The sequence below is a fragment of the Centroberyx affinis genome, unplaced genomic scaffold (assembly GCF_046629955.1).
Source record: "Centroberyx affinis isolate AG114_WGS23_722 - 3 ecotype Tasmania unplaced genomic scaffold, CSIRO-AGI_Caff_v1 ptg001090l_1, whole genome shotgun sequence".
NCBI classification, from domain to species: domain Eukaryota; kingdom Metazoa; phylum Chordata; class Actinopteri; order Beryciformes; family Berycidae; genus Centroberyx; species Centroberyx affinis.
This window is the reverse complement of record NW_027279635.1, coordinates 94,406-121,869: the sequence shown is the minus strand read 5'-3', so window position 1 is coordinate 121,869 and position 27,464 is coordinate 94,406. Positions and strand designations below refer to the sequence as shown.

At 43.0% G+C, this 27,464-nt stretch overlaps 1 protein-coding gene across 2 annotated transcripts; it reads right to left on the bottom strand.

Moving 5' to 3' along the window:
- Window positions 1–1,331: 1,331 nt before the first annotated feature.
- Window positions 1,332–26,732, bottom strand: LOC139647538 (integrin beta-1-like). Of its 2 annotated transcripts, none has more exons than XM_071523452.1 (16): window positions 26,442–26,732; window positions 13,277–13,343; window positions 12,753–12,838; window positions 12,266–12,485; window positions 11,792–11,962; window positions 10,748–10,986; window positions 10,251–10,406; window positions 10,002–10,097; window positions 9,347–9,436; window positions 8,938–9,078; window positions 7,291–7,493; window positions 6,622–6,860; window positions 6,155–6,377; window positions 5,209–5,444; window positions 4,794–4,960; window positions 1,332–3,059 (listed from the first exon to the last, which is right to left on the bottom strand). In XM_071523452.1, the coding sequence occupies exons 2-16, from the start codon at window positions 13,341–13,343 to the stop codon at window positions 2,994–2,996; spliced, it is 2,400 nt and encodes a 799-aa protein (XP_071379553.1). In that variant the 5' UTR covers window positions 26,442–26,732; the 3' UTR covers window positions 1,332–2,993. The 2 variants fall into 2 exon arrangements, with proteins under 2 accessions (XP_071379553.1, XP_071379554.1); XM_071523453.1 differs by lacking the exon at window positions 1,332–3,059 and adding an exon at window positions 3,647–3,724.
- Between the last annotated feature and the right edge of the window lie 732 nt (window positions 26,733–27,464).

Below are 27,464 nucleotides of genomic sequence, written 5' to 3'. Positions count from 1 at the left end.
AGATAGCCCAATATTTCATTTGTTTCACCAGACGACTGAATTTAAATCAGTTTTCTGATTTTGTATGGAATGATTGAATTTATTGAAGTTGAAACTGACTATAGAAATCAAGCTTATGATGCTCTTACCAAGTTTTTACCCTATTGCATTGAAAAGTCCTAGATATTTTTATTTTATTTTATGCCATAAGACTGTTTCTACATAGTGATGCAGTGGTAAATAAAAATGAGGGTTAACTTTGACCTGCAGTTGATGATCATATAAGGCAAACAACCACCAATATAAACTAAATTCACTTTCTTTTACAAAAAGCATTCATTTATGCTTTTTTGCCCCTTAAATGACCCTCTACTCATAACTGACACCAGTTTGACACTATACTCACTATGATGTTTGCTATGAATTTCTGTCATATAGATGACAGGTGGGAGAAGTGGAAAGTAACTAAGTAGATTTACTCAAGTAAGCTACTGTACTTAAGTACAATATTGAGGTACTGGCACTTTACTTGGGTATTTCCATTTTGTGAGACTTTTTACTTTCACCCCGCTACACTTCAGAGGGAAATATTGTACTTTTTACTCCACTACATTTATCTGACAGCTGGAGTTACTAGTTACTTTGCAGAATAAGGTTTTACATGCAAAACATACAATAAGCTCATAAAATATGTTGCATTGTTAGAGTTTAAACTCCCCAACAGTGCATGCATGTTGCATGGAGTAGTTAGACCTTCAACATTAAAATACTTCATGGTTCATGCTTCAATAACTTAACACTCTGAAAGGGACCGTTTTCAGAATGAGTATTTTACTTTTGATACGTAAGTACATTTTACTGCTAATACTTCTATACTTTTACTCAAGTAAATGTTTGAATGCATAACATTTACTTTTAATTGAGTATTTTTCATTTTGATATTGCTGCTTTTTCTTGAATAAAGCATTTGAGTACGTTTTCCACCACTGTAGATTTCTATTAGCCTAAAAAAAAGCTGGTTAAAGTAAACTGACATATTGTCTAGACATTTCTTGACTGGATGGGCTAAACATTTATTTGACCAGGATTTTTGTCTATCTCTAGGTCAACAAACTCTACCCAGTATCAGGCCTATCAGTAAACTCTAGTATCTTTGAGAGAAAGCAATTTTGACCAAATCACAGTAAGCCAATCCATGGCAGGGTATAATTTGATGTACAACATGCTTCAGATCTTGTTATAGTCACAGTAAGTAGTTTACAGAGAGCATAGTCTTATAGCTTTGTGGTTGAATTGGATAAGTACTCTTAAAGTATAGTTATTTTCAGCCCCACAAAAAGATACACTCACATTTTTTGTACTTTATTTAATAAATAAATTCATAAACAGCATCGGGAGAGAACATGGTATTGAAATAAAAGGCACTTTGAAAACAATACTGTATAGGCTTAGTTGTGTGTGGTGCTTCAGAGGCATTTGACTGTGAAAGGATGTCAGAGGTGATTCACGTGATGTCTTTGAACAAATACTCCTTCAGTCTTACAGTCTAAAGCAGTTTAACAAAACATCTTCTATTGACCTACACAGATGAGTTCACACTGTGCTACTTGACAAGCTGACAGAAAAATAATGAGCAAATATTTTTGGCTTGCTTGACATGAACACAGAAAAGGACCTGAGAATGAATATTGAAATTAGTTAAGCAAATAAAACACCATTTCATTTTAGTTGCAACTTATTTTGTTTCGTAACTATACAAATCCTTTGATTGTTCGACACTTTGCCACAACTTAACCATTTAAACAAGTGGTATAGAATCCCTTTGTGATAGTATATCAATGCTAAAAATAATGAATGCTGATATTAGCCTTCTTCTCGTATATTTACTTCATGTTTTCATCCTTCAGGATAGACAACAATACTCATTAAGAGTGCAATAAAATCGTAAACACTGGATATTTCTTACCAATGCTAGTTTTCATTTTTCCAAGCTGCAGCTTACTAAATTTACAACTATTTACCACTGCGTAATCTATTGAGGTTCAACATAGCTGTCCGATCTTAATTGAATGCTAAAGATTATCCAATACTTCCTATTGTATATTTGTTCTATATATACACACATCATACATAATGTGCTATGGCTGACACGTTACATATTAAACTCAGGTCCTCTCTGAAACACACAGAATACACAAGAAGTCAGTGCACAGAGAGAGAAAACAAGAGAGCGAAAGACACAGAAACACAGTGGTTGAGGAAGGGAGAGAGAGAGAGAGAGAGAGAGAGAGAGAGAGAGAGAGAGAGAGAGAGAGAGAGAGAGAGAGAGAGAGATTAGCTGCAAAATGTGTTAACTGCTGTCATACATACGGGTAAAAAAAAGCATCATCACTGAACTATAACCACTGTACAGTATATACTATTTGTTCTGTTGATTACTGCAACTTTACTAACCTTCACTTTACTAACATTCTGCTTTGGCAATGTATAGAATCTCTGTCATGCCAATAAAGCACCGATTGAACTGAATTGAGTCAAATTGAGAGAGAGAGAGAGAGAGAGAGAGAGAGAGAGAGAGAGAGAGAGAGAGAGAGAGAGAGAGAGAGAGAGAGAGAGAGAGAGAGAGAGAGATTCTTGTCCATATATATCTCCAACTATTATGTATATCTGTAGTGTACACACTGTGTTGGTAAAAAAAAAAAAAAAAAAGCAAAATCCTTTGCCCATACCAGTCCTGTGGCAGGAAAAAAAAACACCTTCATTTCATCATCTTTTTTTGCAAATATGCAACTTAAAAGTATATACACATGAACTGTACATCTAGAATACAACAAATGCATAGAAATCAAAAAGTGTTAGTAAAAATACAGATGCAGTGGCGAAAACGTTACATTATAATGGTGAAGCGGCTGAAAGAAAATGACAGAAATCCAACTACAAATTCCTCTCATGCCCCCGAATCGATATAGTTGTCAGATACTTGCTAACAGTGTTCATTGGAAACTAACAGGCCATCATTTTCCTTCATATTTGGGATTGACCACAGTCGTGACAGCACTTTTGTAGATGGGATTTTCACCCTGGAAGGCAAAAATGAAAGAGCGAGTTTAGTTGAGAATCATGTTGCTCATATTATCCAGTCAATCATACAGGTATGTCGCATTTTTATGAATTCCTAACAGGTGAAACGACAATTTCAGAAAAACCACACAGCAAAATCTGTATTACCATTAGGCACAAGTGGAGAACAACACTTGTTATGCTGGAGTGAGCATTTTCATTCATCTTTCACTAGCAGATAGCATTCGATACACAGTCACAACATGCCGTTTTCATAGTGTACCAAATACCAGAAGGTACAAACAGGACCTCATATCAGTTTAATCAGACAATACTCACCAAGGCAAGGTATTTGTCATCTGAGGAAGCTATTTATATTCTCAGACACTGAACAGGTTTTGCCACTTTCCACTGCACACTCATGCATTTCTTTTCCAAACTATGAAGGCTACATTCCTCTTCTTGTGGATCAATTTGTTTACTTAACTCTTTGTAGTTTTAAAAGGATTAAGAGAAAGGTGAAATTACACAAAGTGGAAGTGCATACAAAAAAAAAATAAAAAAAGCCCATGCAGGAAACTCAAGTCGAGCAGAAAGGAATACAAACTTATAGGGCGGCAGCTTTGCGGCCATAGTTTGGGTTCTGGAACTTATTGATAGGACTCTTGTAAATGGGGTTTTCTTGCTACAGGTAGAGAATGAGGACAGAAGAAGGTTCAGCATGGAAAAAAAGAACAGCAGCACAGGAAACAGAATGAAGAAAAGGCAGTATAATAGACAAAAAAAGCATGAATAAAGACCAAAGGGAATGATGGAGAGAAGTCCGAGTCGGAAACAGAGGGGAAGAGAGAAGGGAACATTGCTGCATTTAAATGAAACAAGGGCAAACTCTCCCAGATTGCCTGACACCTTGATTAAAATGTAAATTAAAAGTTCTCCCTTAATAGTAATCTGGATAGTGGGGTTGCATCCTTAAGTGGGGATGGGAAGGAGGTTCTGCTATCTCTTTGAAGTTCATCAGAGAGCCTTGTGATTGCTTTGCTCTGTTATCTTGTCAGGACGCCCGGTCAGTCAGTGTTCTAATAACAGTCTCTCGTTTCCCATAATTAAAGGCATCTGCAACCCGAAGACGCCCGGCCCATGGTAACACGAAAGACCCCAAAATACACAGGAGGGGTTTGGGGTTGATCAAGGACATCTGCACCGTCAAACTCACTTTACACTTCAGCTTTAGCAAGAACTCACCACTAGGTGGCGGCAAAATACCGTAGATAAACCTTTGCTGAGAAATGGCCCTCTGTCATATTGATATTGGCTGGCGATCCTAAAGAGGGCAGGAAGCAGGAAGGGGAGGGTCTGTGGCCACGCCCCGGAAAACGGCAAACTATGCTCAGGCTGCATAACATTCCCAAAAAAGTCCACACAGCCCGCTACGTTTTCCCTTTTATTTTGAGCGGAACTCAAAAGCAACATATTAGATCGACTTCTGCAGCTGTGGGACTGTTGAGGAGGGGAGTGAGGCAATCCATAATGATATCAACAGGTCTGCTACTCTCATCTGCCACTGAGAACAACAAACGATCCTCTCAAGTTCATTTTCTCTACGGCGGTTCGCTTTGAACAGCACCTGTTTTCCACATCTCACTCACTCAACAATGAGAGAACGCGAAGCCACCGCCAAAAATCCCCCAAAAATATTCATCCTATTCATCTCCCACAGAGGCGGTTCGTTCTCACCGTCCCGGACGACTCACCGTGTCCCACTTAGCGTTCATCTTCTCCTTCTCGAACTTGGCGAACTCCCGTCTGTCGTGGATGATCATCAGCAGCTTCCAGATGAGCAGCAGGGCCATTCCAATCAGGACGATGCCGGCGACCACGCCCGCCACGATGGGGATGATGTCAGGACCGGCGGGGCAGTCTGAAACACAGCATGGTGCGGTACTGAGTGAAATAACACGGCGCAAAAATAACACGGCTCTGGGCAAAAACATAACATTACACGACTGTATATGAATAAACAGACGAGCTATTTTCGGCACCCAAACCACCGCAACCCCTGTAATTTCCCATGCCTCCTCTGTTCCCAGAACCATGACTCTTTCCACACCCAGGTCACGTTGCCCCTTCCGTTCATTTCTCAAGCTTCCGCCGCCTTTTCCCGCTCACCCAGGGTGTCGACCACATGGACCTCCTTCTCCGTGTTGTTGTTGACGGCGTAGGTGTAGTAGAACCAGCAGTCGTTGGCGTCCCTCTCCTTGCAGTGCATGACGGGGAAGGTGGCGTCGTTGGGCTGGGGCAGCTTCTCCCGGTCCTTCACCTTGATCAGGTTGAAGTAGCTGCAGTCTCGCTCGCACGTGTCCTTCTTCTCGCCGGTGCCGAACGTCCGGCACTGGACGCACTCTCTGTAGGGAACGAGAGTTTTAGTCGCTGTTAGAGATGAGCAGCGGTGTTTTACTCTAGGTGTAGGGCTGTTTTCTGAAATGAAATTTGATTGATCCCAGTGGGGAAGTTGGGTTGTTGCAGCAGCAAACACTAATAGAATACAGTGAAGAAAAATAGAATATAAATAAGAATAGCCAATGGGGGTTATATAAACATGCACAGCTTCAGTGTATTTCAGCATGAGAACATGTGAAGTAGAAATATATGAATGTAAAAATGAATGGATTGCAGCTTCATGAAGGTATGCAAAATAACAGCAGTAGAACTTACTGAGACGAATGAAAAATGTGAAAATACACAAAAAATATGAATCAATGTATATGGAATATATGACAAATGAAAAGTATATTGCTGTTGTCTGGTGAAAACCTTATATGTCCAAAATATCAACTTTTTTGTAGTTTATCCAGTGGGTTTTGAAAGGTTTTTGGTAGCCCAAGGTTCATAGAATTGACTAAACCCACAGAGAACCATGTAAGTTTTCAGTTTATGTTAAAACATGAAAATCACCATGATTGGACTTATGAGATTTTCACCCGACAACGACGATATGGACGTTGACAGATCTAGAGAAGGCTAATCATATGGATAGAAAGTGTCTTGGCATGTAGATGTGCACACATACACACATAATGAGTAGAAATGTGTTAAAATGACTTGTCAGACTCACTTGTGCTCAGTGCAGACTCCTGGACAGGTGGGGCAGGTTTCACAGGTCGGACCCTGGAACTTGGGGTCGGTGCACTTACAGGTGCCGCACTCGCACTTCCCTCTGCCGTTACAGGTCTGCTTGTTGCTGGCCAGGCAGGTGCTGGTGTCCAGCGAGCAGTCGCAGGCGCTCCCGGTCCACATGGGGTCACAGATACACACCCGGCACTCACAGCGTCCGTGTCCTGGGAGAAAAGAAACACATCAAACGAGGACGGCGTGTTGCTTCCAGTTAGGCCGAAACAGAGACAACAAAGGCATCTGAATGAAAGATAATCTAATTTCATCACAGCTTAATCTCAGACGTGGTGGCTGGTAATCTAATTGGCAAACTGGTTATTATTCGCCATCTCAAAACCATCACGATATTTCAGATACAAAAACGCTTCTGTGTAGTTATGCCGAACATCGACCTGGACACTCGCTCACCTCCGCACAGCTTGTTCCCGGAGCGGTCGCAGTTGAAGTTGTCGCACTCGCAGTACTGTCCCCGGTACCTCTCCTCGGGGTTGTCTCTCTTCTTGCACTCGCACGTGCCGCACACGCAGTCTCCATTGTTGCTGCAGATGTCGGTGCCGTTGTCCTTGCGGCAGGTGCGGTCCATGTCCTCCGTGGCCACCTCGTTGCTGCTGCACTCGCACTGTCTGCCCACGCGTCCTTCGTTACACCTGAGACAGGGAGGGAAGGACGGGTGAGACTGTCCCCACTGTGGATTTTGGGAACCGCTACAAGCATTACTGTGCCTTATCACTAAAATCATATAGTTTCTGAATAAGAAAATCAATAAATCAATCTTAACAAGTGATTTTAGCGTTGAGTCTTTTCTTAAAACGAGTGGGAAAATGATAGGGTGGAATAATTTCCCTTGTTTTCACTGCAAATTTCGTGATACCAGTGGAGTGATCTGTCTTATTCTTCCTTTTTTCAAGAAATGAACACTTTCAAAATTCCTGAAACGGCATTGGAAACAAGGGGAATTATCTCACCACATTGCCAAGATTTTAAGACTGAATATGAGACTAAATGGATTTCTAAGATGGACATTTTTGCCGTAATTATACAATAACGTTTGCGAAAATATTCCTAAACAGGACTTACTTGCAGGCTCCACATTCATACGTCCCATTGCCAAAGTGGCAGCGGTTGCTGTTCTTGATGCCATCCTTGTGACACTCGCACTCACAGATGAAGTTGAGTGTAATTTCCACCTCCTCTGTAAATCCCAGGGGCTTAATCTTAATGGTCTCAGACTTTCCCTGCTTGGGACAGCCCTTGGCCGTCACACTGATGGTAAACGTCACCTAGGAACGAGGGGGAAAGCAAGCAAACCAAGCTCAGAGATCTGAAAGACTGGGTGAGGTTGTCAGATGCTTGTGAAAATCTCAAAACCAAATAGTTCTTAAACTCAGCAAGAGTTAATGTTGAAGCCTAAGTCAAATATGTGCTGACTCAACACAAGTCCAGTTTAACCCTAAAAGGCATAGGGAATAGGGTCAAAATGTCCCTTTGCTATATTTTCGCAAGAAAAATGTTTTATCATTTGATGTATTCTTCAAAACTGTTGTCTGTTACTTTTCCCCATATAAATTATACATTTCTCTTTAGTACATTTTCAGAAATGTGTTTTTGTTTTAGTACTCCAGGTTTCCAGGAGCTGGGTCAAAATGACCCTCATTCATTGTAACACTATAAAACATTAGATATATGGGCTAGTGTCTGTAGTGTGTTTGTTTTGGACTTTGCATTTCTGAGAGAGTGACAGTGGAATAAATATTTACTTTTGTCACTGACTTCCATTGTTTTTTAATACATTCATTCACTGCATTTGCACCGCTAACATTAAGGCTGTGTGTGTGAATGTTGTCATAAGCTTTTTTAAAAGACTGCAACAGTTCAGGGACTCTTTCTACAAAAGCATATTTACTTCTTATCATTGGACCAAGGCTTTTCAGGACTTTATTCATGAACTATACAAAAACTTTGCAACCTTTTGCCCTAGACTCTGAATTTTCTTCTGTACTAAAAAGCAAGCTGCATCCACACACAGTAGCTAATTTGGAAAAACCTTTCAAAATTGTATTCAGGTCCATGCAGAACACAGTTATAATTAATGTATTTAAAAAAGAAAACATAATGTTCAGTGTACATACAGTATATATGGTGTAAAGAAGGGGCCTGGATAGTTAAATAAGCCTTCATGAAGAATTTAATTCTTTTCAATGAGGGTTATTTTGACCCTGCTCATGGAAACTTGTAAGCCTGTGATGTCATGCATGGTAGGGTTAAATCAGTGTATCTGCAGGTTTCACAAAGCCAAATGTAAGACTTTGTAAGACCTTTTTGATCCTACCGGGCATTTAAAAAAAAAAAAAACACCAAAAGAGACAAAGCTGGCAAAAACACACTATTTCCGAATGACCATAGTTACTGAAAGTGCTGAAACTATAAATGGGCAGCATCAGGAAAAGGACCTCAGGAAATTCATTGTTAAGGGATATAATGTCCAATTGTATTTAGTAAAGCACGGAGGACATGCAGGTCAAAGACACCTGTCATTGCATGGTGAAAAAAGACATTGTAATACTTTTTAAGGACCCATGGATACAGAGTAAATCAATGGAATGGTGCTGTATGTTTTAATGGTCTGAGAGATTCCCAAACTATGACTTTGTGGGAGTGTAATTCCCATTTAATTCATATTGTATAAAAAAGTAGTATAACAAAAAGGTGTTTTTCAATTCCCACCTCATCTCCAATGGAGATGTTGGAGCACTTGCGTCCGCTTTCCCCCTCGCTGACCACTCCGTTCTTACAGCGCGATGTGTAAGCTATGGTCACTCCCTCTGGCAGCTTGCTGTTCTCCAAAATGACCTCTGATGAGAGAGACTGCCAAAAACAGAGAGATAACAACATGAGTGTTATTATATCCTCCGCTGGAATGTCAGCTGGTAGCTTTGTTTTGACAGTGTATAATACACAAAGGCTTAGCCGAGCATTAAATGTGAATACGTGTTTTGAAATAGCTTTGACTGTTAAACTCCTTTCCAACACACTCAGAATGCTAAATGCTTTAATGTAGTTGATTTAAGTAAATAATACATTAATCATAGCTGTTGGAGGGAGTGCTTCAACAGCGTGTCCATAGTGTACTTACATTGTAGGCATCTATAATGAGGTTGATCACGTTGCTGGAGTTGGCAGACAGTGTGCCCACTGCAGACTTCGGTATCAGATTTTTCAGCTCCTAAAGAGAGAAGAAAGGTTCAGTGCAAACCTTTGTCAATCCTGTGATCTCTTGAACCCCAGTGAGCCACAGCAGGGATTAAAAATACTTTGCTCTTAACTTTTATAGACTGTTGTTCCAGCTGCGGTGCACAAATACATAGCAGTGGAGTGGCAAAGCCCAAAAATGTACGATTCAAGCCGTTTCTAGCTTTGCGGCATTTTAGATTTAGACGTACAACATTGATTTAAAAACTACAATCATGAGATTGTTATTGTTCTGAAACTACCATGTGTAGACATAACGAAGGGACTTTTATCAAACTCAGATATGGAATTGGCTTGAAAAGCAGCAGCAGAGCAGAAGGAAGTGATCCGAGTTTCATGGCGATGCTTCTAAACAAGGAGCAGATGCATCAGGCCAGGTGAATGCTCCAAAGTACCAAAGGCTTCATCCAAACACACTCATGCACACAGAGGGAATGAGGAGGAGTACGGCCAAAGAGGGAGGGACATAAACAAAGAAGTAAAACAGAGAGCAAGACAATGAAAACAAGAGTAAGAATGAGAGCGAGAGAGGAACTAACTTTGTACACAGGCTGGAACTCCTCTGTGACTGCAAAGATGGTCTGAATGTTGTTGTCGCTCAGCTTCTGAACCAGGTGAGCGATGGAGGGATAGTCCTTGAAGAGAAGACGGAGGAGACGAGTCAAATTTACACCTCAACAAGCATGAATATAGAGATCTACAACAAAATCTCAGTTGAGGGATGTAATCCGACGTCTCCACATATGGAAACCTTTCAAAAATAGGCCGAGCAATGTCGAGCTACTTACATAGTAGTGACTCATGGTGTATATATTGTTCTCCAGGTGACATTTTCCGTCATTGGGCAGTACGATGCCGCCCAGCTTGCCATCTCCGGCAAAGTGGAAGCCGGCGTCGGTGGAGAACACCAGCAGACGAGTCACGTTCCTCCAGCCAATCTGGTCCTGAGAAATGAGAAGGAGAGACTCCAACTACTGCCAAACCGTACAAAAAATAAACCCCATCTTGTCCGCTACCAACCATGTACCAACTCTGTAAAAACAAAGGGAGTATACGAGTAGTTGAAAATGTAACACATGACCCTTTGATTATCATTGCATCCAAAAATCTCCCCGTAAACACCGAAGACTCATAAAATGCCTTTTCACACATCGCCACATTAACCTGTTTATTGGTGTTGTATCGCTGCAAGCAAGTGCTGTAACTGTGGGAATATTACCTTGAATTGTGAACCCAAGTGTGTTTATTTCCCATAGGGTCATACAAGAATGTTCTTCCTGCTTACCCCACACACAGCCACTTGCATGATGGCATCGAAGCCCCCCTCAGGAGAGTCCAGGTTTCCAGAGATGTGCTGCTGGCCCACCAAGGTGTTGAACTTCGATCCGTCGCTGGTCAGCTTCAGGACGTTCTTGTAGCTGAAAGGGCTGGTGCAGTTCTGGTCGCCCGTGCAAGGGTTCAGCAGCTTGGCGGGGGTGGTGCTGATGTATGGCATGACCGTCTTCTCCACAAAGGAGCCAAAGCCTTTGAAAACACAAAGGAGAGACAATATACAGGATAACTGCGGTTGGATTCAACATTTAAGTTTCATTTACTTTAGCAAAGAGTCAACAAGTTATTTTGAATGGAGACTTAACGAGGTGCTTGGCCAATCAGTGTTTACTCCTTTGGTTCAGTTTGTTTGGGCAGGTGAGAACAATGCCATTTGCACCTGGGTGGCACCAAATAATCACAGTGAGATGCCTGAAAATGGAGGTCTCAGAGAACTGTGGTACGGTTTGTTACGACTGCGAACATAATCGTACTAAATACAGGAAACAACCCCAAAACATACAGTTTTATGGGTATGTTGGTGGTTGTTTGACTGTTGTTCCATACGGTTTTATGGGTATAAGGAGACGGATGTTGACATCTGATAGCCAGCAGCTCCTCATGCTTGGAAAGGCTAAAATGAACTGAAGGCAAACAGCAGTCTGGACTGATGCTCATATTCAGCTATTTCTTCATGTGTTCTTACCTGGTATGAAGACCTGAGAACGTCAATTACGGCAAAGCGTTCAGACAAGTCCATCATGCTTAGGTAAAGTTACAGGGAGTGGAATCAGATTTGCTTTGACTCCCTGGCTGACAGGTTCCTAAAACTCTGTCCAGTTAATTAGCTATTTGTGAGTCCATGTGACTTTTGTTCACAAGCCCTGGTTCTCTTGTAATTGGGCAGCGTGAACTTAAGCGAACCAAATCCAAAAATGCAACAAAGTAAGCTTTTCAACTATGGCTGGGAAAAAAGAAAACACTGTAGGTGATTGCAAACTTAGATGAAAATCCTTACCTATCCTGAAGTCAGAGGTGATCTTGGACATCTCCAGCATCAGGCTGGTTCCCAGGTTCTTGACATTCTCCAAATCATCCTTCATGGAGTAGGACAGGTCCATCAAGTAGTAAAGGTCAATGGGATAATCTTCTGCTCGTTTGAACTTCAAGTTGAAAGACTGGGGCTCGCCTATAAATGCAGATCACGGATTTACAGGATGTGATCTTCACATGCTAGAGACTAGAGCAAGAGTACACTACTGTGCCTCAGTACTGTACCCCACACTGTACAAGAGTTACTATAATTGTAAACTTCTGTCATGTTATTGTGGTAAATATCTAATCCAAGAGAAGAAATCTAATGCAGAAAACTATGTAGTAAAGGTAAAATGAGAACTAAATGTAGCAATATTTTTAACCGTATCTTATCAAAATGTTCTATCATAATGATATTGCAGTCATATTTCTGTGGTGTTATTTCTCTGCTTCTCACCAGATCGGAGGGTGAGGCTGAGTTTCTGGGGCTGGATCTGAGTGATGTCCTCCGGCCTTAGCTTGTCCGCTCCCTTGTTGCGATTTGTCACCATTTTGTTCTTGAGGATCCTCTGTCCTCCGCGTGGGTTCTCGATCATGGCCTCTGCACAGCCCCTCTTCCTCAGAGACTGCAGCTCGTCACAACGGGTCGACACGGTCTCGCCCTGTTTCAGGAAGTCCTGGCGGCGGCACAGAGTGAGTTAATACCAACCTCAAACTGGACAGACTGGACCTGATATGCCTAAGACTGAGTTGGATTTCCTTGCAACATCAATGGCTTTTACTCTTCCACATTATGCAACAACCAAAACTAAACGCTTAGCCAAACTATCACTATGTTTTCATTGTAATGTGATGTTTAAGTGTAGGCCTACTCAATGCACCACAAATGGTATGATACTGCAATTCTCAGTAATGATTATAGCTGACTGCTTCGATCCACATACTGGGTCTGTGCACCAGCCACATTTGGCTCCAGCCTGGATGCACTCCCCACAGTACTTGGCATTGGCGTTGATGCACTCGTTCCCCTCTGGGTGGAAAACAAAGAGAGAAGAGGAGGCACAGAGTCAGACAGAGCAGCGGCACAGCAAAGTCCCTGCAAAGTAAGCAGCCCGTTAAGCCCCCCGTGTTTACACATCAGTTCATCCGGAACATTGTGTGGCTCAATGGTAATTGGAGACAGAGACGGAATACTCCATCTTTTCCATTATGCGCTATGCTCCATAATGCTAAGGTGGAGCTCCACTTCTGGTTAATGACATCATTAGGCTAAAGAAGCCTGCCTCTCCTCTAGACACGGAGGTGGTCATCGTTCTGAATTGTACGCTTGCGATGCGAGCCGACATCAATGCAATTACATCATGTTCTGCGCGGTCAGTGGGCAGAATACTGATGTTGCTGCTATATGTAAGCTGACCTTGTTTAACAAGGTGTAGGTAGGAGATGAGATCTGACAGGGAGATCTTACCTTTCTGAGCGCTGCCGTAACAAAAGACTCCTAACAACGTAGATATCAAGAGCAGCTTGAGGTCCATCTGAAAACACACAAAAAGAGCAACTGTTGATTTGAAAAGCAATATGTCAGCTGAGAATATCTCTTTGTTAGCAATAATAGCTGGGGCGCTTGGCGGCCTGAACGCTAGGATTCATAATATCCCAGACAAAAGGGTCCTGAGAGCTAGATGGATTGCATCTGTAAATGGCCTAGTTATAATTGGAGGTAATAAACTATCCAGTGGCAGGGGCTTTGCTATTCTCAGTCGGTCATAGGGCAACAGGGAGCTAATTCAATAAGACCATTCTCGCACACAAACACACACACATACACCAACTTAGCCCTAGCTTGGAGTGCCGCCTCCATTTCCCTCCCACCCATCCCTCTTACTGTAAATAGCCTCGTCTCCCTAGAGTCGACCCCTCTCCAGTCATGTCTATTGATCCCTTGTCTGTGTGTAGGCCCTTTGGTCAGCCATATCAATGAATCATCCCCTATTTGTAATGCAAAGCTCATGACTTTCTAATGACAAGGGGACTGAATGGCCTTTCTCTGGGCTAAACGGCCCATTAGTGAACAGCCTGCAACAAAGAGGACAGGGATGACTTGCTTGAGTTTGCAGTAATAGCTTTATTGTCAATAAATGCTGTGCCTGACGCACTCAATCATGAGAACAGAGCAAAGGATATATTTACGGTCTGTACTTAGTTAAGGAATGGGTTTTTCAGTGATCCTCATTACTATTATAAATTCTACATTACTGCCACCGTCTCAAAAGATTTAGTTAGCGTTGACATGCTTTTGGGAGCCTCACCACCTCTTATTAGCAGTTATAATAAATGAACGCTGGCAAAGCTTCTACAGAGAGGCACCATACCAATGGCCTTATGTTGTACTATGGTGGCCTGGTCAGCAAGGGTTCACTTTGCACCGAATCTAATTAACATATGGAATGTACGACCAATTTCCTGCCTGACTACAAATCGCCAACTCTGGGGAGTTCGAGTCATTTTAAAGAGAATCGCCACAGTAGCTAATGTCTACCACGCTGCATATTAAAGCATGTGGTTCAAATTAAGGCTAGATAGACTGCGATAAAGCCACTCAGTGAGGAACTCCCCGACTTAAAGACATAAACTGCATAAAACAGGACTAAAAAATGTTCCCTTTATAACCTTGCTAGACCATTGGCTGCTGCTGGCTATTCATAGTGGCTACATTAAAAGCCGACATTCCCTTACACTGTGGTAAAGGAAGCTCTGACGTTCAGCGTGCACGGTGTTGAGTGAAGCATTCCTGAGCGCCTGTGTGTTTGTGTGTGTGTGTGTCCATTTATATAGACACAGCAGGGTAGACAGCCTGTCTGCAGCCCCCCAGATTAGATCAGCTGGTTTGAACCTCTTCTCTGCTGCTACACATGTGTGTGTCCCTGCATGAGATAAACAGCACAATTACCCAAGCTCTGCCACCTTCACAGTGCACTGTCTCTGTTGGACATGCACTGTCATACTTAAGCCAGTGGTCTTAAACTGGAAGATAAAGCTAGCACAAAATAGCTAGGTCAACACTTAAAATAGAGCAAAATGGTAAACTATTGAGCAAACTGCAATGGTTTTAGTTAGTGTGAGAAGTTGTGCTGTGATTTCTTCTACTGTCGAAGTAGATGCATGCAGAATGAACAACTGATTTCACTGGACACTGTGAACACTGAGCTGAAAGGCAAGGAAAATATATTCACATTCCTCTTACAACAAAACCACAAACTCAGTTATTTCCTTAGCGTTCTTGCTGGGGTTTGGGCTTCAGCTCCAGCTCGGAGTTCCAGGGAATCATTCAAATGCAAACTACGTCTATAAAACGCCAGCGAGGTGTCAAGTTAGAAAAACAACCACGGCGTCTTCTATCCCATGAAGCTTAGCAGCTGCAGAGTGGAATGCTCTAAAAACTACAGTAAAATATAGAGCAGAGCGCCGAGAGCAGGCCGGGAAAGGGCAAGGAGCAGGAGATAATGCTGCCTTCAAGTGCTCCTGAAAAGCTCAGCGTTCAGAGGTTGTACATAAAACTTGTCAGCTTTTGGTTGGAAATGATAACAACATGGACCCTGTAACTAAAGTAGGTTTTTAGTGGCTGTTCTATTTTATAAATCTGGCAGCACAGAATTACTTTGTTCTGCAGTGGCAGAACAAAGAGGAGAAAATGCACATCAGGCATGAAAATTATGCTTTAATTAATCCGTCGAACAAAACTTATACCATCAATTGTTGACACAGCTTTCACAAAAAATTCAGATTTTCCCAGTTGAAAAAACAATATTTCCGACAGTACTTGAAGGCAGCCTCAATCTGCATATCTTTATATGAAAGCCCCAGCAACCATGATGCTCAGATACCCTATTTGGACAAGCATGACAATGCCAAGAACGTATATCATTGAAAACCACTAAGAATGATACACAGTCAGTTTGATTTATTGGGTTTGAAAAGTGCATGCCCCAATAAGCAAACATTCATAAACAGCTTGAATATTTTGGTCGTATATCTTGTGAGACTGACGTGAATCACAGTGCTAATGCAAGGGAGGGAGGGATGCAGACTATTAAGGGAATTTGGCAAAACAACCACAATGCTCAAAAGTATTTCTGCCCATGGGACAGATTGAAAATAAAGGAAAATTCCAGGCAGCATACTGACACCGAGACAGAGCAGCGCTGGTGTTTCTATTACAGAAAACCACTTTATTTAGTGAGTATCACCTTGGTGAGAGAACAGACAATAACACAGTCCCACTCTCTTCCCGTCACTCTCCCTGCACTGATTCTCTGTCTCTCTGCCTCACTCACACATCGACACACACACAAAACACTCGCATGTTATTCATCGACGCTTATCCACTTGTCACACACACCTGAGCTGTAACTAAGGACGGCCCACGTGTTTTATCGGCTCCTGCGAAGCTGTCCCAGCTAGCAGGAGAAGGTGATGCATGGCAGACACTGTGGTGCGTGACTAAAATGGGCTGAGGCTCTCAGGCATTCCTGAGGGACTGAACGCTCCCGGACCAGGATAGTAAACTGGGACCGGGAACACTGTTACCGCACTTTGGGGAAATGTGAGCCATGACAACCATGATGCAGGGAGGCCGTATTTGGACCGGTTGTAACGCCCCGTGTCTCACAACCGCCCCTCCCTATCCCATTTTCTCATGATTATCTGTCCCCTGAAAAGGACAAAATTACAATTCAATATGCGATATGGGGTTCACAATTCGACACAACCACGTTACGATGTAATGAATAAAAGTTCAATGACTGACTGTGCAGAATTATGTTTATTTCTGAGCCACAAATCTTTCTAGCAATGGCATTGGCTTGCTAGAATGTAAACAACAATTTAAAAATGTCATTACAAAGTGCAAATAAAATAATTTGGATGGACAACTTGTGAAATTGTGATGGGCATTTTTCTGCCCCACAATATGTTTTGTCACATTTTTGTATTGGTATATATTGAAATTCAATATATCGTCCCATCTCTAGATAGGAATAGTTATTCTTATACATTCCCTAATTGGGATGAGTTCTAATAAATTAAATTAAGGTGAAATTAAACTATTCCTCATTTTAACAGGGACCCCCAAGGACCCCTTGAGGTCCCTGGGCCGCTTTTTCTAAACCACTTGTGCAGAAAACCCAGCTTATCCGTGCATCTCAGTGACAGATCTTTGTCATGAATGAGTGGATTTACTTTCCTTTAAAAGTAGCTACGTCTGCAAGCACTTGGCAGCACTTACTGCAGCAAGTAATACCATGAATAATGAGAACGTCCACAGCAGACAGTGGAGACGGGCAGAGTGAGGGAGGGAGAGAGCAGACAACACTGCAGAAACACAGAGCGGGTCAGAGCGGCTCAGAGTCACAGTGGTCTTTGCAGGAGCGGGCCGAGCCCTGGGCTTCCCTCGCTCAGAATTACTGTTCTTCTCCGGCCGTGAAAAGGAGGAATGGAAAAGAAGGAAAAACAGGAAAGGGCGGTCCACAGTTCCCTGCTCGGAGGGGAAAGGGGTTGCCTCAAGTCCAAAGGGAAGGATCTTTAAGACTTTCCTATAGCCTCTACTCAGTTAGCCCTTTATTCTCTCCTATCCTCCCTCCTCTATTTGTGCCTGTCTGTCTTTCTCTCTCCTCTCCTCTTGTATGGGTGTTCAGGGTTTCTGCAGGTTTCAAGTTCAATTGAAGACTTTTAAAGACATTTTTAATACCAATTAGAATGAAATGAAAGTCCAGTTTGGCAAAAGAAAAAAGTGAAAATGAAAACAGATTTCTAATTGGAGAAATAGAGCAAGAAACCACAACATTTTCAGACCATTACAACTGAATTTTAGACTTACAATGCCATCTTTAACTCTATTATATTTCATTCTAAGGCCTTGAATTTAGATGATATAACTTTAAACATCTGAAGATGTTCTCAGGCAACCTGGTGCTGTCTGTGGCATATCTTTGGCATCCTACTCCCATCCTCCCTTTCTCTCTCTCTCTCTCCCTTGTTTCCTCCCTCCCTCCCTCCCCCCCTCGTTCTCCCTCCCCCCTCCATACCACCCACACAATTGCTCACTTCACTCCCTCCATTGCCGGCCAAGCTAAACCGTGGCCCCTTGACTCCGCATACCCTTCAAACCAGAGCGGAGTGGGGAACATGTCTGGGCCCGGAGACGTACAAGCCGTCCGACAGAACTGAAGGAGAATACCAAACAGTGTCCGTCTGTGTCTCTAACTCCCCCCCCGCCTACCCCACCCCACCCACCCATCCGGAGGACCCTCTCATAGCAGACAAAAGCAATGAATCAAGCTGCCCTCTGAGACCAGGAGCGAGGGATGGATCCTTATAGTGTTCCCACTTCACCATCCTCTCTTTGCTCTGAGAGCCTCTGTGTGATAAATCTTACTAATGAGGCTGATGTTGATGTCTTTTATTTTTTGGTTTTGGTGCTTCATTGTTTCCAGGACATTGATATGGGCAGACAGTCCGATGTGGTGTTATTTCTAATGTGATCTTTCCACAGAAACACTACCCCACAGACAAAGTAATTGATAGGGATGTGGGCAAAAAAATGACTAGAAATTCCATCATAGTTTCCATATTACATGAGCATTTCAATTTTGAAACTGTTTCTCAATAAAACAGCTTATTCAGATAGAAAGGCCAGTGAAAAAAAAGTATTTAGAGATGGAGTGGAATACCAGCAAGGGGAAGCAAGCGGAAGGAAGGGCTTCTCATCATTGCCAATAATGTTAAAGAGTCAACTTTCCGTCACACCTGACTCAGTGTGTGTCATCACTTATTTTTACCGTCAATGAAATGTAACATGATGTAAGGAGTCATTGACATTGGTTTCTATTTTTGTATTCTGTTTTCACGTCACATAGGGTCACAAAATGCTAACAGTTGTAATGATAGCTAACAAGCTAACCACCTGGTAACTTTCTGTATTTGTCTTTGGAAAAAGCGCAAGACTTGGTTTGTAGCATTTTGAACAACAAATACATGAAACTCTGTGGGAAAATATATGCTAACATGCTTTCATTAGCCATAGTTAACCAGTTAGCATTTCAGTGGTTTTTAATGGCCATGCATTTGTTTCTCAAAAAAAGTGACAGGAGATGAGAGGAATGTCCTATTTAGTGTCGGAATACAGGAAAGGTTAGTAGGAAGAGACAGAAAAGGTGAATTTTAAATCTCCTTTCAGTGTCTACCTTCTGGTTGCGTCCTTTGCCTCTGTTTCTGTCATGGTGATTTCAGACCCATTCAAACCACCTCTTGAAAGCAACCAAATTGCTGGCCTATGTAGCCTTTTCCCTCTCATATTCTAATATACTGTAATATTGCTTTCATTGCATGAGAACACAAAAGAAGTATAGAAACTTGAATGAACTTGCTTTTGGAAAGTGCTCTAAAATAATGGAAAAAGTAGGCCTATTTGCCCTAAATATTGGAGGAATGTTGTTAATGTTAGCTTAGCAGTTTAGCTAGCAATACGTTTGTATATAGCGGAACATGAGACAAAATGTGTCACTGGTGCAAAATTAAGCAATAAGCCATGAGAAGCCACACTTTACAGAGATTTTACAACAGGGAAGAGTCATTAGGCACAACCTGATGCAAAGTAATACTAGACAGTTCTACAATCACTATGAAGCACTGCATTGAGTGGCACACTGCGTTTATAGAAGAGTGAAAACACACCATTGTGTTAAAAAAGAAAGAATGCAAATATTCAGTAAATCTTTTATTTTAAATTGATAATAATTAAACAATGATAATTAGCTGAAAGTTATTCTTTGGCCATGCAATATTGTTCTTGAACAGTAGTTGAACAAAGTGCTTGCTACTTGACACAGTAATTACATAGAGTGGTGATTTTCAGTCAGGGCATTAATATTTAAAGCCAATCAGCCAATCAGAACTGAGGACCAGAACTATAATTATCCACTGTGTTATAGTTTAACATGAATAGTAACAGGACAGCCTGTAAGCCAGCTTCATAGTTGGAATTGGAAAGGCAGCTCATTGCAGGTCTCAAAAACGCTGGTCTAACCATTTCACACAAAACACTTAACCACATAGGGTGGCTCGAAGCCAGCATTCCCCTCATGTGTGGCAGGGTCTAAAGATACACTTCTGGTGGAATATTGCCTTGAAAGGAACTTCAGGTAACTGCAGTGCGCCTCCAGACAGAAAATCAATAACACTTAAGCATTTTTCGATTCTTTTCCACGCCTAAAATACATTTGCTTTGAACAGGGTTCGCATATTGTCGCGGCTTGTCCGCCCTCACTGTTTGAGCGGTTCAGCAGAGACAATTGAGGCAAAACCTCTGGAGGAAGGCCAAGTCCACATCACTATTCATGGCTCCATCTCTGTGTTGAAAATAGCTGTGCAGTGCTAACAAGCTATTTCTGACTCTCCACCTGGCCTCTGCACTCACTCCACAAGTCGACCCACAGGAGCTTTTGAGGGGCACAAAAACATCAAATTGGTTTCACAAGATGTCACAACCTAGTAGACACAGCAGATAACCTACACCTTACCAAGTGGTGATATGACTGATGTTCTACCCTCATAACCCGTTGTAGAAATAAAGGAGAAACATTTGACTTGAGCTTGAACTTGACAGAAGCTGCACTGAGGCATCTGTAAAATGAGGCATTTTTACTGAGGCATCTGCTTTACCGTTTATGTGATCCTCTCAAAGCAGACCCAGACTAAGGCAGTGAGCATCCAGTTTCTCACCACCGATCACCAGGCTGAAACGCAGACTGGTTTGGGGGATCCAGTGGGGATGCCTGTCTGTGACAGTGTGAGCCCAGGGCTCAGCCTGTGGAGCTGGGAGCTGCTGTACAGTAAGCCTCCCTATTCTCCCTGTGTTTGCTGAGTCGGCCCTTCCTTTGCTGGAACACAGGAAGCTCAACCCGATCACACAGGAAGCCTGTAGCATGCTGCCTGGCAACCAGCCATGTCTGCCCCTTGAAGCCGGGGGCCTGAAGATGAAATATTTTGTATCCAATGGAGAAAGGGGGAGAAAGAGAGGCAGAGAACAGGAGAGAGAGAGAGACAGAGAAAGAGAGACAGATAGCAACAGAGAGAGACAGAGACAAAGACAGAGAGAGGACCAGACTGCCTTGTCACACAGAGTTGAAAATGTTGTGTGCTGCCAAAACGGCAGCATATTGTCTTTGTGAATCAAGCGTGTCTGATGCCTAGACCTAAACCAGGCCATCCCTGTAATCTAAGCTCTGGGAAAAGCTAAACAAGCCTGGAAACTGCTGCTGGCAGCACAGCCAGGGGCCTGATCCCTCCAAGAAATGTGGAAATTAACAGACGGCTGTCACAGATACTAATTCTCTGAGACCATTTACAAGAGTCAACACAATAAATGTGTTGCTTAGAGAAAGGGAGAAATCATTTAGACGCATGGCAGCAGATTGCTGCTCGGGATATAAATATTTATAGTGAGAAAGTGATTGATCAACAGCTTATGGTGTTAGAGGCGAGGATAAAGACCATTGCTGCAGGGCTAAATAGTCCCTACAGTGCGTCTGCTACTGGGAGACAATGTATCACACTCATCCAGAGTACAGAGAGGCATCCAGTTCAAAACAAAACAAGGCAAAGGAGCTTGAATTCTTATGTTAACACTACAAAGACATATGCATCAGAAACAAAACTGCACATATGCATTTTGCTTACATATAAGCTTAGCCCCCCCCACACACACACACACACACACAGGCACACGCTTGTGCATGGCCAGCCACTTAATTCAACATGAGAACAGCTGCAGGGAGAGCAAAACAGTCAAGCCGTCCAACAGAAGCCAACACGTCACAAAGGCCGGGGAGGCACAGACTGTGGGGAAACTGACGCCGCTCTGTTTTCCCTGCACAGACAGTTCTGTCAAAGCCGGGTCTTAATCTGACTTCAGCTCTGCACCCGGCGGCCCGGACACCTCCGCCGTATTTCTGCTGGGGCCCCCGGCGCTCCGAAAACTGGCACGTTAATGACACTCAGATGTCTTTCATTAGGCTGCGGGCTCAACACTCGAGCTAGAGGGCCTCCGTTTCCGCCGCCACGGGGAGAGCGAGGCCCTAAAACGGTAAGCGCTCGGCGGGTTCGCGCGCTTCCTCTCGGGAGCAGTAGAAGAAGAATAACTGTCATGTTTCATTCTGCAGGCGTTCCTCAGAGGCCGCGGACTGGACGCCATGTTCTAAAACGCTGTTTCCGCTCGTGCAGAGCTCCGCTATACCGCTTCCAAGTTTGATATTCCTGAACAACGTACAGCTGTTGCTTGATATAAATTATATAAAAAAAAGCCCTTGTTGAATCAAGTGTTGAGTCTTGAAATACTATTTTTGCTAAAAATCATTTCGCTTTTCTTTAAAGTGAAGTGAAAAACCAGGCAACTGAGCGAAATGATTTCCCCTTTTTTCTAGAATTTGCATGAGTCAGGTATCATATTCTTGATACTAGCGGGGTGATCTGCCTTATTCTGCCCTGATTCAAGATACTGACACTTGTTTCTATAAAATCCCTCATCCCCTTTCAAGATGGAATACAAGACTAGATGATTCATTAACATGGACATTTTTTGCTGTGCGAGTTTTATGAGGAACTCGCTGAAAATTGAATGCAAATGGTGGTGGTTGATGTGAAGCCTGCTCATCGGTGGGAGGGACATAGTTGAACAATATGTCATCAAACATGACCCCATTAGTTGCTTGATGAAAAAAGGGGCCGGTCCAGTCAGAACAATAGAGTCCAGCTACACAAGAGAAGCTTCCCACACTCATGAGTCTCATGATGACAGAGCCTCTACATAACCTTTCCCTAATGTAATATGTGCTAAACATACATTGAATCCACATACATTGAGTCTGAATATCCACAACCTGGGAATTCCCCAACCCTTATGAGCGGGTTTATACAAGAGCCATATTTATGAAGTTGCAGTATTATATTTTTATCTCTGAACTTTGTGAAGAACCTTCTTTCGCACAGCTGGTGACTCACTAACACCATCAGACATCTGCATCCAATAGACCACATCTACAAAGACAGAACACATCGACTTTGTTCATAGACTTGATTGTTTTGGTTGTATGTATCCATGCATACAGGGGCACAGGAGCAAATCAGTATCTTATATCTGGGAGGTAAATTATGAAGACAAATTCTAATGCCAGGGAATGAAACAAACAGTGACCTGTCATGAGCTTTCATTGCCTCCATCTGGGAATTATCAGGATCAACTGCCTGCCAAGTCAAAGAAAAGACTTGTTGACTGGGTAAGTCACATATCAAAAGTTACAGATAGGGGGAAATAATGAAATATGGCCGACAGAAATCTGCTTATAGGAGCTACTGAAGGAGCAATGTTTGTCATCGTAGTTGTTGACGTGTTAAGAGAAAATCATACAGCTGAAAATATTATGTTCATTTCATTTAGTAACACAAAACAGACATGCCATTGTCGGTGTCGGTGATAGGCGAGCCATTGTTCGTGTTTGTGAATAAACCCACATTTCCACACACAAAACTCCTTCACATAAATAAACCGAGCGGGGCTGTGAATGAAAGGCATACTGGAAACAAACAAAGTCTCTTTTCCCACTCGCAGACCCTCGCCGTTAAACTTCAAACTGTCACAGTAATAAACGAGTACGCTAGATCTCGCAACACCGCAACACTGCTCTACTATTTACTACCAATATAACACGTTTAGCCCGTTTTCTCAGCAGACCTCGGCTAGCAGAGGTCAGCCTCAACCACGTCTCTCTCTGAGGCTGTTTTTAGAAGCCAGAGGCCCCCCCCCCCCCCCCGGCCCCGAAAAAAATCACACCGCCGCCTTTGAGCTGGATGTGGAGAGATAGAGGGAGGGAGGGAGGAAGGGCACAGGGAATAGTGTCAGGCTAAAACCAGCTCTGGAGGTCACAAACCAAAACCCAGACTGAGGCACAGCCCGCAATCTAGCTGCACAAATACACAAAATCTGTGCCAAAAGATATTTTCAGAAGAATGGAGTAGGACCCACGTGGCGAAAGAAGTCCTCGTATCGCATAGGAGAGAGTTGAGAGTTTTGCATGAAGTTTAATTCACGTATCATAGATTGTTTCTGTTGTAACTGGAGTTCATATTTCCATTTGGTTAGACTGTGTTTGTGTAAACTCTCACAGTTCAGGAAAAGTCTGTTGAGATTTTGGTCAGACATGTGATTCACCGGCTAACAAATCATAGGTAACTGCTCTTCTGGGATCATCACCTTGGTGTGTGTGTGTGTGTGTGTGTGTGTGTGTGTGTGTGTGTGTGTGTGTGTGTGTGTGTGTGTGCAGTGGGGGTAAATGGCAGTAACAGGCGATTATTTGTGCCACTTTTACGCCTGAGATCTTCCCCTCCGGCAAAAAGCGTGTGTCACGGAGGGCAATAGTACACATTCATCACTTCCGTCTCGCAAGGGACAACACATAGGGTCCACGTCTCACACACACACACACACACACACACCCACACACACACACACACACACACAGCACCACCAAAGCGCACATTCATCACTTCCGTCTCAGGGGGACGAGCTCACACAGAAGGTTCGTGTCACACTCTGACACAAAAAACACACACACACACACACACACAGGAGAGACATCACATGTCCTGCAGAAAGGGAGAAGGGCTGCTGGGTGTGTCCCTCTGTGTGCCGTCGTAAATCAGGTGGGAGCCCGGCCCCTCCTCCGGCAGCTGCTCCCCCGGGGACTAGAGGTCACATCCATTCAGCTGGTAGCACCCCCCTCCTTCCCCACCCACCAACCCCCAACCCATCCCCAACCCAAGCTACCGTCTCCGCTACCGTCTTCCAACCCCCCACCCGCTCTCCTACATTTACCCTCCTCCTCAATTAGCCTCCTTCCCTCCCTCCCCCCGCCCTCTACCGCCTCTCTCCTTACTGTCCGTCCTTCCTCTCCTCAATTAGCCTTCCTCCCTCCTTCTGACATGCCCTCCCTCCCTCTCCCTCTCTCTCCCCCGCCGTGGCGAGGCACCTCCATTTCCCTAATTAAACTGAGAGCCCCAGATCCTCCAGCCGCCACACTGAGGAGTCAGCGCAGTCAGCTGTATTTACAAGGCTGGAGAAAGCAGCCTTCATCCCGCCCGCTCCTCTTCAGATGAAATGGGGGGATGAATCTCTGTTTGATCCAATCAGCGGAGGCGGGCGCTGGCTGTCCTGCAAGCAGCTCTGACAGGATCCTATTGACTTTTAAATGGCAGCAGGCTCTGCATTTGCATGTTGTGTCAGACAGAGAAAATAACACCTGTCTGCACCAGGAAGGAGAAATTGATGGCCTGCATGTAATTCGCAGATTCACACACACAGACTAGCTCTGTTACTTCCTCAAAAAGGGAAAGGAAAAGCAGCGATGCGCTCTAAACTTGAGGAAGTCCTCCAGGCCAGATGGCATCAGTGGATGGGTTACAGTGCGAAAGGCAGGATGTGATCAATCCTTGACAAATCATCAAAGGCTACATGCAGATTCGCTAGGAAAGCTGGTGCTGAAATATGAAAAACTCAGATAAAACGGTAGATACTGTTCATCATCTTTGAAGAACCCTCCCCCTGCAGTCCTTTTTACTGGCTCTGCTTCAAGATCAGATGGTGACTATAATGACACTGGTTCAGCAGAAGGCCTTGATGCACTGATACTGTGACAGATTGACTTTATTATGTCGCCACACACCACAGGATCACAGCCTCGACGGTGTCTGAGGACAGGACCTCACTCACACTTTCATCTGTTGACATCTCTCTCTCTCTCTCTCTCTCTCACTCTCTCACTCAACATCTCATGTGAAATGATCCCCGAGTAATTTGAACAGATCATATGAGATCACTTGAAGACAACTTGGAGCCTTTTCGTACGACCGTCCACATTAAAGGCAACAAGTGGAACGGCAGCCTGTTGAATCTGATCCAAAAAAAAAGAGGGATACACACTGGAGATCACAATATTTACATACACATCATAATATCAACATAAACCTCATTATCTGGTTATTACAATACAGACTGCATACCAGCTCAATCACCCCCCCCACACACACACACACACCACACACACACACACACACACACACACTCTCACCACCACTCTTCATAATGTATTGAGGCCAACCTGCACAGCCCACCACCTAAAAAATATTCTTGTATCGTTTTGAAAGATAAAGATCAGTTTTGATATTCCTAAAAAACAAAAACAAACAAACAATATATATTATATTATAATATTATAATATTATAATGATATATCATATCATATAAAAACACTATACAGTACCATAAGGTCAGTATAAACTCACTACTGAGTATCATAGACACATACCGTAAGTCCCTATAGGAATATCATAGTGATACCATAGGAGATAGAAAATACTACGAAGCACCATAAGGTCAGTGTAAACTCACTACTGAGTACCACCGCTACACTACTAAGTCCCTATAGGAAATCATTACAGGGAGTTTTCGTTAGAGTGGGATGAAACAACATAACCTAAATCTTAGAAATCATCATTTGCTTGTTTAGGATGCATTGCCTGTTTACCTTGGCGTCGTGGTGTTATTTCCTCGGCAACATAAAGAAGTATCCTCTTTAAAGATCCCAGTGATGATCCGCTCTGCAGCAGCACAGACAGACGGCAGCAGCAGCAACTACTGCCCTGTTGGCACCGGGGGCCACTTTCTCCACCGAAAAAGTCACGGTAGATTCTCCCTGCTACTCATTCCCCTCCGACTCCCTCCACGGAGAACAAAATATATCACAATAAAATGGGGGAATAGGTCGATAGCTGGAAAGGAAAACAATATCCCGGTGGCTGTGTAACCCCCCTCTCTTTCCACGATCTAAATCAGGGAGAAAGCGGAGAGACGAGCCCGCAGCGCTCCGCTCCTCCTGCCCGAGCCAGACCGCTGTCAAGCCAGACAGAATAATGCATGGAACTTCCGGTTACAACTTTCAAAATAAAACTCAAAATAAAACGAACACGTTACCATCCGAAGTAAGTTAAAAATACAAAATATATTTAAGGAGTCTCTTTTATGCCCACAAAAATTCCTTTTCACAACATATATCAATAGCCATAAAAGCCTATAGATAGGCTATGCCTACTATAAATATATACATTTTTAAAATGTAGCCTATACTTTTAAATAAAGTAATAAATTTTACTGCATATATCCATAGCCATATAAGCCTACTCAATATACCATGCAGGCTACACATATACGTAGCCTATATATATGTAAATGACTTTTGGTGGGAAAAAAGGAACAATAAAAAAATAAATAAAAACAAATTGTTTCCACTTTGATAGCTACGACTATGGACTTTACTATTCTTATTCTATATAGGCTAATATATATTTTATAAATAGTGGAGGAAAAATACACAAAGGCAGACTAAATCACAAATCCTACATCAGAAATCGTGGAGGAATGTTATCTGGAATCTTGAAAAAGTCAGTTTCACCCCACAGCAGTGGCACAATTATTCCCTAAATTATATGGAATGGGACCTCCAGCACCTGGTGTCAAGTCAGGCAGATAAGCCACTGACATGCCTTGTGCT